This window comes from Loa loa, assembly GCF_000183805.2.
Source record: "Loa loa unplaced genomic scaffold supercont3.220, whole genome shotgun sequence".
Classification (NCBI taxonomy): Eukaryota; Metazoa; Nematoda; class Chromadorea; order Rhabditida; family Onchocercidae; genus Loa; species Loa loa.
The window spans coordinates 94,357-106,300 of NW_018108400.1; the positions used below are offsets into that span (position 1 = coordinate 94,357).

The following is an 11,944-nucleotide window of genomic DNA, read 5'->3' on the forward strand; positions in this document are numbered from 1 at the left end:
ACGTAGTTTTAGAGCCTAGTAGAATCTTCTGTAGACATCCGAATCTGAGCACAGATGAATATTTCCTGCTCATTACTTTCATCAAACCAGTCTTTATTTTTTTGCAGGGAACCCTAAGGATTCCACGGAAGACTGTAAGATGCTGGTTTTAATATGTTGCCGAAATACTTCAGGAGAGGGATCTGTAGAGTGATTTTGAAATCTGGTTTGAATATTCATTGGAAGTTATTTCCCACAGAGTATTTGGAAATTATTAACTTTGAGTCTCCTTCTTGGAATTCTACCTCTCTCAGGTTTGGATTTAAAGCCCAGGTTGAGTTTACATCGTACAAAGGGTGGTCTGTTCGTCGTTCTGCACTGGACATCACATGAGTTCTCTGACACACTAAGACAGAGTCAGTGATATGCCAGTGCTGGGATCGAGGATGCATGTAGATTGTCTTCAAACTGTCTCTCTCCTGAAAGATAGTGTTTATGATGGTGAGTTGCTGCTCTGCACAAAACTCTAGCAGAAATCGTCCGTTGTAGTTGTAGTTTCCAATGCCATGCTTGCCTAATACACCTTTCCAGGCTTCGAAATTCCTGCAACTCTAGTATTTGAAGTCACCAAGGATTATGACTGTTTCATTCGGAGGAACTTTTTGGATAAAACGGCGTATGTCGGTATAGAATCCTACTTTTTCCATAGGGTTAGCTTGCAGAGTTGGATCATACATGCTGAGAAGAAACTTGTTGCTTATTGTATAGTGGAAGGCATAAGGAGATAATAGAATTCGGAATGACCTGTCGAAAGATTTTTGAGTTTGGAAGCGGTGGGGTTTTTGACCATGAAAGCAGCTCCCAAAAGGCGATTTTCGGTTTTAGGTTTTCCTGACCAGTAGAATATGTTACTGGCGCCATATTCACTGTGAGTAGTCTTCATGGAGATGAACTTCACAGAGAGCAGCAATGTTGAGTCGCTATAATTCGTGAGCAATTAAAGCAGAATGACGTCCAGGACGTCAACAGTTTACATTACCAAGCATGGTTCTGAAGTTCTAGCACACGAATGTCAATCTGTGTACACCTTTGAAGGTAGGTGTATGCTTTAGTCTTTTTGTCTTCAATTGCTTCAGAACATGCTCGTTGGTCGCGGTTAATCAACCGGCTGGAGATAGAGATGAGCTTTTATTAGATCACCTTTTCTAGGCCCCTTTCCGTGTGGAGCAAGCAGTGCTTTCCTTGAAAAAGGTTACTTGGTTGTTCAGGATGCTGCCGAACAAGGCTTTCATCTTCTAAGGTCAGTCCCGAGCGACCAATGTCTTGAACCGTATGTATACAAGATTGGGTCTGCGGCTTCCAGTGCATCTTATAACCTGCTGTTTCATCCCTTATCTTCGTTACAGGACTTTAAAAAATGGGTATGTCCTTCGAGTCTGCGTGGTAGATTTTTCAGGTGAGGCATAGCGTGCGCGGAAGCGCTCCCACCCTTTCACTCCTAAGGTGCATCTGTTAGAACCTAGCGAGCTCGGATGGTGACAGCAAAGTCTTTAGGACGTACGTTTAGCTAGAGCATCCTTCTCTTAGAAAGATGGTCTTACATGGCTAAACGAGTTCCATCTGGCCGAGTTTGGGATCAGAGTTGTTCGTCAGATGGTTGTTGGATGGTTGCTCGAAGATTAACGAGCCCATCCTGCCCGTGAACACATTTTGTCTGGTCCTTCAGTTGAGACCTGGCATGGGAGGTCCTACAGGCAATAATTGCCGCAGCTAGCATAGTTCGTAACCTCATAGGGGCATGCGAGCCTCTCCCCCACGACAAGGGATGACCGTGGAGAACGGTTACGGCATATAAAGCACATATGATAGAGCTTTTATTTCTATTCTTTTTTGGATTCAGAAATTTTTTAATATTCAACGAACCACACATTTAGTAAGCTTTTCTTCAGTTTTTTTGTATCTCAGTTATAATTTGAATATCAAAAATGAGTGACATTATTATGATGAAATGACCTGAAGTTATGAGAAAACCGTCGGAATCTTCATTTTAAAGTATTATAAAGTATTGTATCCCCTTATTTGCAATAAAATTGTTATAATTAGAAAAAAAGAACATTAACAATAATAACTATCCCACTGGTTCCACATTTCTAATTTATATTATTATGTAATTAAGCATCGTCGTATAATTATGTATTCCAAAATCGCTATTTGCAAAGAGATGTTGCACCGTTTCCTGAATTTCACAACTGTCAGATTTCTTTTTTTGTAATCACAAGGTAACTCACATGAAGATAAATGTGAATGGCAAAGTAATCTATATGAAGATAAATGTCAAACAAGCCTTTCTGTAACAGCCGAAAAGATCAATCGAACTTCCAACCGGATCAGTAACACACATTGCTGCAACCAAAGAAGTAACGTGCTTAAGTGAAACACGTTTCGCATTATTATAAGAATGGCTTTCAACGACATCCAAAGAGACAGATTATCCAGTGGGTTTTAAGAAGAATGAGGAAGCATAGAAATATAAAAAGTAAAACTAGTGAAGCATTTGTTGCCTGAAGACAAATAATATATAATGGTATTGGTATGAATGATATTACCGTAAAACGTCATTTCGATGATCAAATAGTGTTCGAGCAATTCACCTTTTGTGATTAGGAGTGCATGAAAGTCGGGAAACATGAAATGAATATAATGAATATAAGTTCTCCACTCGTCAATCGCTATCCAGATGACGATGAGAAATATGTTCAGTGTCAGTAATTATTTGTTAGATTTTAATTTAATTCTGTGGAATTCAAACTAGATAATTTGCAAGTTCGGATTCTTCCTAATGTTCTTGATAAGAGTAAAAAATCTACCCTTTTGTCTGTAAGCGTAGGCTAAGTGCTTTTTGGGTTCAAGCAAAATATAAAGACCCAAATATTTGAGGAACAACGGATAGAATTACAAGACACCATTATCTTTTAAAAACCAATTTTTTTTTCTTTTTTCTGATACCTTTTTCATGCATTACTTCCCGTTCCCACATTAACCAAGAATTTTCAATTTGTCGAGAGGTTTAAAATGTTTTTTTAATCACAGGAATCAATATCAATTGCTCGTCCTCAAAGTTCCCAGAAATAAAAATAATTTCAGCATAACAAAATGGCAAACATGAAGCGCATACATACCCTTATTCAATTCCGGAATATAAAACACGTACATGTTCCTGATACAACTGCAAAGCATGCTGTCAGTATAGTGATCCTTCGCAGCATGGTGCATCAATTATCCCGTTACAGTACAAAAGCAAATTGTTCTTTTCTCAATCCCTCATACTGCTGTAGTAATGGATATTTGGACTTCTTAATAATTCATACACATGCATTAAGATCCAGAATAGACTTTAAATTTAGCCATTCTGGCAGAATTGCTGCAAAAAAATGACAAATAAATACACTGACATTACTATTTACAAAACAGCGTAATTAAATAGAAAAACTATCCAATATTTAACCGAGCACCTTACAAGATGTTATGTTTGGAAGTATTGTATTTACACACCCGCGTATTTCTTTCGAAATGCTGCAATGTCATTTTTATGCAGAAGTGGATTTATTTTCGCCTGACTACTGATTAGCGATGCACCCGATGGCCAAACATTAGCAACCAGCTAGAAATTAGAGAAATAAAGTGTTTGCTATTGCATTATTAATATGAGCACCATCGTGCACGATTTCGAGGAAGAATAAGTTACCGAAATGTGCTAAGCCGTATATTTCCAATTAAGGCATTAATGACTTAGAGCATAAATCAATAAACTTTTTGGAACATGAAACGTGCAGAGGATCAACTGCTAAATACAGTAACGGATTTGAACCTTGTTCCATTTTGCCAATATTACTTAATCGTCTCAAGAGTGTTATGGAGAAGAGGATAAGAGAAAAAGAGATGTCTGAAATAAGATTCGTGCAAATAAACCTTATTCAAGCATCCTGAATAATTCCTGGTAAGCATCCATTTATCATGAATTCTACTACCGATTAACACTGGAGATTGTCCCGTTAACTCTGCCACCATCATATTCATTAACAAAGTCAAGCAATGCGATAATTTTGATGCTATTTCTTTGGCAGGTGTTGGCATCCACTGTTCAAAAAGCAACAGGTATTCTCTTAAAAAAGACCACATCTTTCATCTATTCTATTTAATAACGTACACAATACCCATAAAGTTTACTTATAACACAGGCTTTCTTTCATGTACCGCTGTAACTTACCTTTTTATCAAAGCAAAATGGAATAGAATCAGCGAATATCGACTGCTCGGTTTAAGTTCAATTGTTGGCACTCCTCCTTCCATCTCAAAAAAAAAAGAAAAAACTAGTATCAAATGCAGACCATATTACAATAAGGAGATACTACAGAATGCCGTAAACTCCCATAACAAAGCCATGGATGCAGTTATTTTAAACCTACTTTCTTATCCCGTATCTCTCCTTTTCCTAACCACCCTCAAGTTTACTAAAAACGATATATTAGAGCTATCTAAAAAAAAGTAAAACCACAATTAGTCAGCACACAGCTTTTAGAAATTGTGCTATGGGATTCATATATATATATAAAAAAAAACTTTGGAATCGGCAGCATAAAAACCATAAAGACGATAAGGATCAGCGTTTGCCACATCCACTAAAAAGCGGATATCATCAGCTGCAATAGGCACACGTTCATCCATAAATAAAACAAATTTACCCAAAAATTCAGCTTGCAATGCCTGAGCTTGACTCAAAATATCACCATGCACCTAAAACTTGTAAAGTATAAGCAAGCAGTGAGTTCCTCTTATATAAAATTTCTTCTACAAAGTTCACATTAACATATAAGTCCACAAATAAGTTAAAGCAATTTACTCTGAATTAAAAGTGTAATAAGCTTACATCGAAGTCACCCTGTTGTACAAATATCTTTGTGCCAAACCTGTCAAGATTAGTTTTCATTTGACGACTTTTGGGCCACAGTATAATAATCTAAAAATTTAGCAATAAATTACTTTTATTTCCAAATGCAATACATTGACTGACACAGTGAGCTCAGGTTTGACGTACGCAGAAAAATGAATTTGTTAAATGATTCAAGCCTAGCTTTAGTGTCAACATAAAAAGATGATCTTCATTTGCCCTCCTTAGCGATCTCTTTAAGATTTTTCCATTCGTTTCAATAGAATTCATGAAAGTTTGTGTAAGTCGCAGAAATTCTCGATATATCTTTAAAAAATGCCTAGTTTTTTTCAGTACCAACCACAAGAAATATCAAATATGAAGCAATGCCCAAAAAACGGAATATAATACTGAAACGTGAAATATGCTCAGTAAGTATTTCACCTTTTGTATTTCATTGATATCAGTGAGTAAATTTATAATTCGATTCAATCTTCCAGATACTTTTATTGCAGCTCTTAGAAGAACTGTATAACCATTTTCATTTGATGGAGGAAAATTTTCAACAGATAAAAACAAACGATTCCAATTTTTTGGTTCCTCGCCTCGTTGCTTTTTGATACGTTCTTCAATGATCTGTAAATCCAACAGAGAAATTTTATCAAAATAAGCAAGAGTAAAAAGAGAGCTTTCGCTTGAAAAATCTCGACCTGCAATGAAGTGAGTGCAATTTTTTCCACACTACTAAAATATCGCTGATATAAACCTCGTGATTGCTGCTTCATAAATAAAATACGATCGAATGGTATAGCACTCAAGACATCCGAAATCTGCAAAGCAATTGGCTAGAAAAAACAAAAATATTCCAGTGATTCTAAAAGACTTCAACATATTTGCTTATGACTAGGACCAGCAGTGACTGCGTCCTAGAACGTCTCGAGGTTACATCAAATACTAATGGCGGTCACTTTAATACCTGATCTTCTAAACTACAGATTCCTATTGTCAGGTAACGAATATATTACAACAACTACATATTATTAAAACTGACCGTAAGGACAGTATCTTCATGACCGATGACCACTGCTTGACGCCAATCAATCACTTCTGAAAACGGCAATTCCCAGTCATCGGATAAAACAACTGGGATGCAACCCAACCGAAGTGCTTCCAGAAAACGAAACGAGCCAAGACGTCGTCCACGTGGTGTAAGGCAAAATGTTGAATTAGCCATGGTCATTTCATAGTCCCAACTAAAGCAAAAACATAAGGAAATTTGATTTTTGTCCGACTAGAATTCTGATAAATTTACAACTCCCATAATAAATCCTACCACTATGTGACATGTGATCACCTAAGCTCCTTCGCTGTAGAACGAACAAGTCAAAATTCTATAACTTCTGTTTTTAAGGTTTAATTGAATTTCAAAGATTTACCGATATCCTCAAAAATGCCAACAGCCTAACAATATTGGAAATAATTTGACGCTTGAATTCCAAAATACTTCACTGAAGTTCTCAAAGTAAAGTTCTGGTATTGTTAATAGATAAGTCACGATAAACGTCTAAATACTGTGGGAGAAATAAAGTCTTCCCAATCACGGTCAACGTTCATTCAAATTATAATCCGGAAGTGTGGTTTTTTTATTTAAAGCTGCTGCATAATTTATGTTTCCTTACTGATCATATTCGACATTGTCCTCTTCGCAACGCCCGTCCTCATATTTCTTCCAATCTGTGTTATGCTTACATGTTGTAACCATGATTACAGACTGTCCATTATGAAGATGATAAAGGGAGTCACGCGTTTCCGAACCAATCCCATAAACGTACCGTTTGCCTTTGAAACTTACCAGGTATTTGTCTTTTATTTTTAATGACCATTCCGCCTGAAAATGTTAACTCACTCACCATTCCTCATGAAATATTCACAGCTTTTCCATTTTCATTCTACAAAGCTCTAATTTCGTGGGACCTACCTTCTATCAGAGACCACAGTTATCACAAAGAATGATAAATTAATGGTTTCATAAGCTGACTCAATTTATTGCTTTTCAATTTAGTACATGAATTAGGACACGTACATTCTTTACTATTAAGAATTGGTGATAGACTTAGTAGAAGCAATGAAAGTTATACATCGCCAAGAGGGTGGAAAAATTTTATTTACTGATTCAAAACAAACCTTTATGGTCGTTCTTAATGGATGCTCTTTATGGAAAAGAGGAAACGATAGATCAAAATTCTCCCTGAATACCTAAAAACATTGTACTTTAAGAAAACATGTTATGTCAGGGACGAAGTTACTCCAAAAATTAAAATAAATGAAAAATAAGACATCAACGGGAAAACATTCGCGAAAACTAACTCGAGTGTTTGCACTGGCACGAGCAATAAGAGCATAACCTGTATCGAAGCCAAGATCATGATCCGAATAATCCGGATATGTACCATGATAAAGATTGAATATAACATGATTGCGGCCACGGTTCCAAATTTCAGTCGGCAAATTTCCTATCAATTCATTGACATACTTTACATAATTTTCGCTAAAAATAAGATCGTGTTTGCGGGAAAAGTGGAGAATAATTTAAAAAATTAAGAACTGGCAGAGCTAAAATGTAAAAATAATAATTAAGAATGAATGATAATCAATGGACAAAATGAGTGTCCAGTACCTTCTTCTATCCCGATCCACGGTATCGATGCCTAGAACAAACAAGCAAGCCTTTTGAGGGTCGTCGGTATAATACATGCTTTCTCGGATAACCTAGATAGTTTCACAAGTGACACCTATTAGACCAATTAGTAACAATTAGATTTTTGAATGTAATAAAAAGAGAAAAACGGATAACATTTTACTCACAAATAAATCTACTTTTGACTACAAAATCTAAAAACAAACAATCACCAAAAGCGAAAGTGCACAAAGGACTGGGGCAAAAATAATTACAAGGGAAAAAGTCTAAGAAATTGGTTATTTATTAAAATTGTATAGGTTTAATCACCCAGTCCATGATAAGAAACATATATCACTTTTCCCTAGCTATATTTGAAGGTTCGGGAAACTTGTACCGAAGACTTGTTCAATCATATTTAAATAGAAAATTCATCTAGAAAAAATGAACTATCATCACTCCGAACTTTTAACAGAGTTATGTTAATATATGAAAAATGTGAATTATCACGTCAAGTGCAAGAACTTACTTTCAATATGTTATTGTATACGATGGACATCGCTGAGCTATTGTCCGACGGATAAACATATACACGAAATGCATCGTGCGCTAAACACCGCGACAAATCGAAACATTGCGACATCGTGCATTCAGAAATCCTTCAAAAAAAGAGCAGAACGAATTAAGCTTAACAAAAACTAACGCAATCAGCAATATATTAAAGCAGAAAAAAAATGGCAAAAAAAGCCACGGTGTTAAGGTCACTGGAACCAGGATTACATATCCTAGCAAAGACAATTTTCTTCCTTTTCAGTTTCTATCCTCAGGAACTTGATCTCAAACAGAGTATGTGTAGGTTATATTTTTAGTCCTAGCTAAATGATATCATCGAATTATACATGGCTTTACTGCCGCTAAAGAAATACAACCAGACACTTCTCATTGATTACATGCATAATTAGGCTTGACTAGAAATATGTTATCACATAGCAGTAAGATTTGATTTGAAAGAAATACACAACATTCTGGTCGGAAATCTAAACCAACGATATAGGCCAACGATGGGGTAACAGATAGCTTCATCAGACTTTTTTTCTTGGGATTATTCACTAGAATCATTCATTTGTCACCCTACCATTAATAAATAAAATAATATAGTTCATCTATCGTCAATCTTGAAAAAGATAAATTGATAAAAAACAAGCAAATGCAATTCTTTTCTAGTAAAGCTGCTCAACATGTTTCGAAACTGTTTGACTAAACTCTGTTACACTTAATGGCTTTATAAGTAAAATTACTGAACACACTTGATAGGCCATTCTTCGATATGATATGACGTCTGAATACTCAACAACTCCAATTCAGTCATATAGGATGTTGTTACAGGCAGTTCCGATGTTAATTTGAAGTGATGTCGATATCCAAAAAACAATCCCAACATAAGCAAAAAAAGTCCTATTAACGAATAACGTCCAGTAGCCTTCATCTTTTTTGACGCCACGTATCCTTTCTAAAGGTCAGTCAAAACGTCAGCTAATCGGTTCAGGTAACCAGCTGGAAATCCACATTCCCATCACCAGTAAATAAAAGTAACCTGAAAAATAACACGTGCATTACAATGACAAGAACGCACCCCTCAAGTCATAAACCACCATCTCCTCTTGTCACAGGTCACTATCTCTGACGTACACATAACTCCCTTCACCCCCTGGGGCAAAATGATTCCCGCTGGTCCCGAGCCCCGTGACCGGACATGTTATCGCTTGATATTCAGATTAAGACGCTATGAAAACAGCGTCTCACCTAAAAAGGAATTTTTGACAAGATTCAAAAAAAAAACAAAAACAAAACAAAAAAGAGATTGGAAAATGGAACCAAACGAGATCAAAAATTTTCTCATTTAATCATTTGGCTCTACTTGACTATAATTTTGCCTTTGTGTTCAAATTTAAACCCAAATATGATGAACTAAAACGTGCAATTCAGAAAATTTCATGACATTTGAACTTTGGATTCAAAATATGTGTTAGTTTAAATCTTGAAAAGATTTAGAAGGTTAAGTTTAAAATTAAGAAAACGCTAACTTGATTGAATTTATTTTCTTCAAGACTAAGAAAAATTTATTTTTTTAAGATCAAGTTTTTAAGATGAAGTTTAGAAAAAGACTAAGTTCTTTCCCTTTGTTGAGTATTTTAACACTCGGATTATTACATTGCATAGAATTTTTGCAGGTTTTTGATGTTTTTTTGCCGGACAACCGGAGAACTTAGGACTTGCTTATTAAGCGTATATTGTCAGGTTTGTTTTGATATCATGTGATATATGAATTAAATAACTTTGCTGTTGATTATGTATGAATCGAAGTATTATAAATTTCAAGTTTTACATTAAATTAATCAGAGATGCTCGGTGCTTAGCTTAAGAAAAAATTCACATCGACTCGAGTGAATTTAAAATAGTTCCGTACGGTCAGATCTTTAGCGGAATATCTGTGGAACATTCTATAGTATTCGACTTGATTGTACATTTATGCTTGACAATATGGTACTTTGTAGTGTGCCATGGAATTTGGATGTATTTACTGTTTGTTTCAATCTGATAGTGTAGGAGCCTTTCAATCCATGTTAAAAAGATATAGCAAATAATTAAAAGTATCATATCTTAATTGTATGCTTAAACGATAAGCAAAAACTAGATTGGAAAGAGTACGGGATACTAGATGAATGTCTCATTGGTAGAGTTCTATCTAACATAGATCGATTACAACTAGCATATAGTGCAGAATAATCATCATCTGCCATCTTATAAACATGGTGGAAAAAACACCATAATCGTCACAAATCATTTGTGGACGACAATGTAAAAATATTTTGAAATACCATCATCATACCATGTGATGATCGCTCTATAGAGCCAAAGGAAATGATCTGAAATTGTTACTACATTTTTACAAAGTGGTTTGAACAACTAAGGATTTTACATACAGTAGTAATAGTAGTAGGCGTGAGAAATTACACTGCAGCATTTTAATGTCCCGATTGGGGAACCCCCTCGTCTCCCATTTTGATGTAATTTCATCTCGTGGCATATTATGTCCCCCACCTGCTCTGCTTGACATTACAGTTGCTGATAAAGTTGACACGGAAAGAAGGGTGAAGGAAAGGAATATATGGAAGATGAGGAAGGTCAACAATCATATCTTCAATCTGCTATTATCAATGATATCTGTTCATTTACCTCACGACCAAACAACTGATAGAAATGCTTCATTTTCCTCGGAAAATAATAGCATTCTATCGCGGAGCTTCAATAAATTCATGTCTTTAATGACGTTCCCTTGTTTATTTTATTAATTGTCGCAAATTTTATAATTATCGCTTTTTTTTTTATTCCACTTAACAAATGACGATAGTGGATAGTAGGAATGATAATGAAAACAATTAATTATATTGTTGATGGTAATGATAGTGCTAGCGATATTAATATTAGACTACAGTGTGATAAGTTAATTAACAAACTATAAATTTAGAATATATTATCAGTTTTAAGTATTAATTGAAAGATGACTCTCAACAAATGACCCATATTATCTCTTAGTGGTACTGTAACTTTCCGAACATTTGGATAAGATGACATATTGAAAGGAACAAATATCATTTGGCTAGGAGAAGAGGAGAGAAAGGAAGAAAAAGAAAATTTATTATTAATTAAATCTGTATAAATTGAAGCATTCTTCGAAACATCCTTATCGAAATGCGGTTGAGGAAGAATGACGAAAGAAAGATGTGACGACAAAAGAGAAGGGATGAAGGGAAGTTGACATTAATAATTGCTAACTGTTGATATAAGTGATGTGATTAAGATTGATCAAATGATAACTGGCGGTAGTAGAGAAAGTGAGTAATGGTATCTGTGTTTCTATTCCTGCTAGTATAAATGATACCGGTAATAGTGATGGTGGTGATGATGATGATAATGATGATGTATTGATGCTCATGATGGTGATGATGATGATGAAGGTTGCAGTGATGGTGCTGTATGGCGGCTGCAGCTGTTATAGTTGATCATTGCAGCATTTACATTCCTCCAAATGACATACCATTACTATACCTAATGAGGTAGAAAATAATAATAATAATAATAATACTAGTAGTAGTAGCAATAATAATAATAATAACTGATAATAACAGTAATAATAATAATCAATGGTAATAATAATAATAGCAGTGATAATAATTAATGGTAATAATAATAATTAATAGTAATAATAATAATTAACAATTAATAGTAATAATATAATAATAATAATAATAATAATAATAATAAATAAATAATAATAATAATAATAATAATAATAATAA

At 34.8% G+C, this 11,944-nt stretch overlaps 4 protein-coding genes across 4 annotated transcripts; 1 reads left to right on the forward strand and 3 right to left on the reverse strand.

The window, feature by feature from the left end:
- Window positions 1–8: 8 nt before the first annotated feature.
- LOAG_08701 (hypothetical protein) lies at window positions 9–900 on the reverse strand (the record flags this gene model as incomplete). The annotated part of the gene is made up of 3 exons (XM_003144231.1): window positions 9–113; window positions 285–458; window positions 784–900. The coding sequence occupies 3 exons, from the start codon at window positions 898–900 to the stop codon at window positions 9–11; spliced, it is 396 nt and encodes a 131-aa protein (XP_003144279.1).
- Window positions 901–986: 86 nt separating this feature from the next.
- Window positions 987–1,662, forward strand: LOAG_08702 (hypothetical protein; the record flags this gene model as incomplete). The annotated part of the gene is made up of 3 exons (XM_003144232.1): window positions 987–1,074; window positions 1,189–1,400; window positions 1,567–1,662. The coding sequence occupies 3 exons, from the start codon at window positions 987–989 to the stop codon at window positions 1,660–1,662; spliced, it is 396 nt and encodes a 131-aa protein (XP_003144280.1).
- A 1,861-nt stretch (window positions 1,663–3,523) lies between these two features.
- LOAG_08703 (exostosin-1) lies at window positions 3,524–9,069 on the reverse strand (the record flags this gene model as incomplete). Its single annotated transcript, XM_003144233.2, has 14 exons — window positions 3,524–3,640; window positions 3,949–4,141; window positions 4,247–4,329; window positions 4,600–4,773; window positions 4,907–4,996; window positions 5,351–5,542; window positions 5,617–5,736; window positions 5,958–6,159; window positions 6,586–6,794; window positions 7,091–7,162; window positions 7,274–7,454; window positions 7,584–7,675; window positions 8,113–8,242; window positions 8,891–9,069. The coding sequence occupies 14 exons, from the start codon at window positions 9,067–9,069 to the stop codon at window positions 3,524–3,526; spliced, it is 2,034 nt and encodes a 677-aa protein (XP_003144281.2).
- Window positions 9,070–11,415: 2,346 nt separating this feature from the next.
- Window positions 11,416–11,685, reverse strand: LOAG_08704 (hypothetical protein; the record flags this gene model as incomplete). Its single annotated transcript, XM_020447775.1, has 2 exons — window positions 11,416–11,628; window positions 11,683–11,685. The coding sequence occupies 2 exons, from the start codon at window positions 11,683–11,685 to the stop codon at window positions 11,416–11,418; spliced, it is 216 nt and encodes a 71-aa protein (XP_020302031.1).
- Window positions 11,686–11,944: the final 259 nt, after the last annotated feature.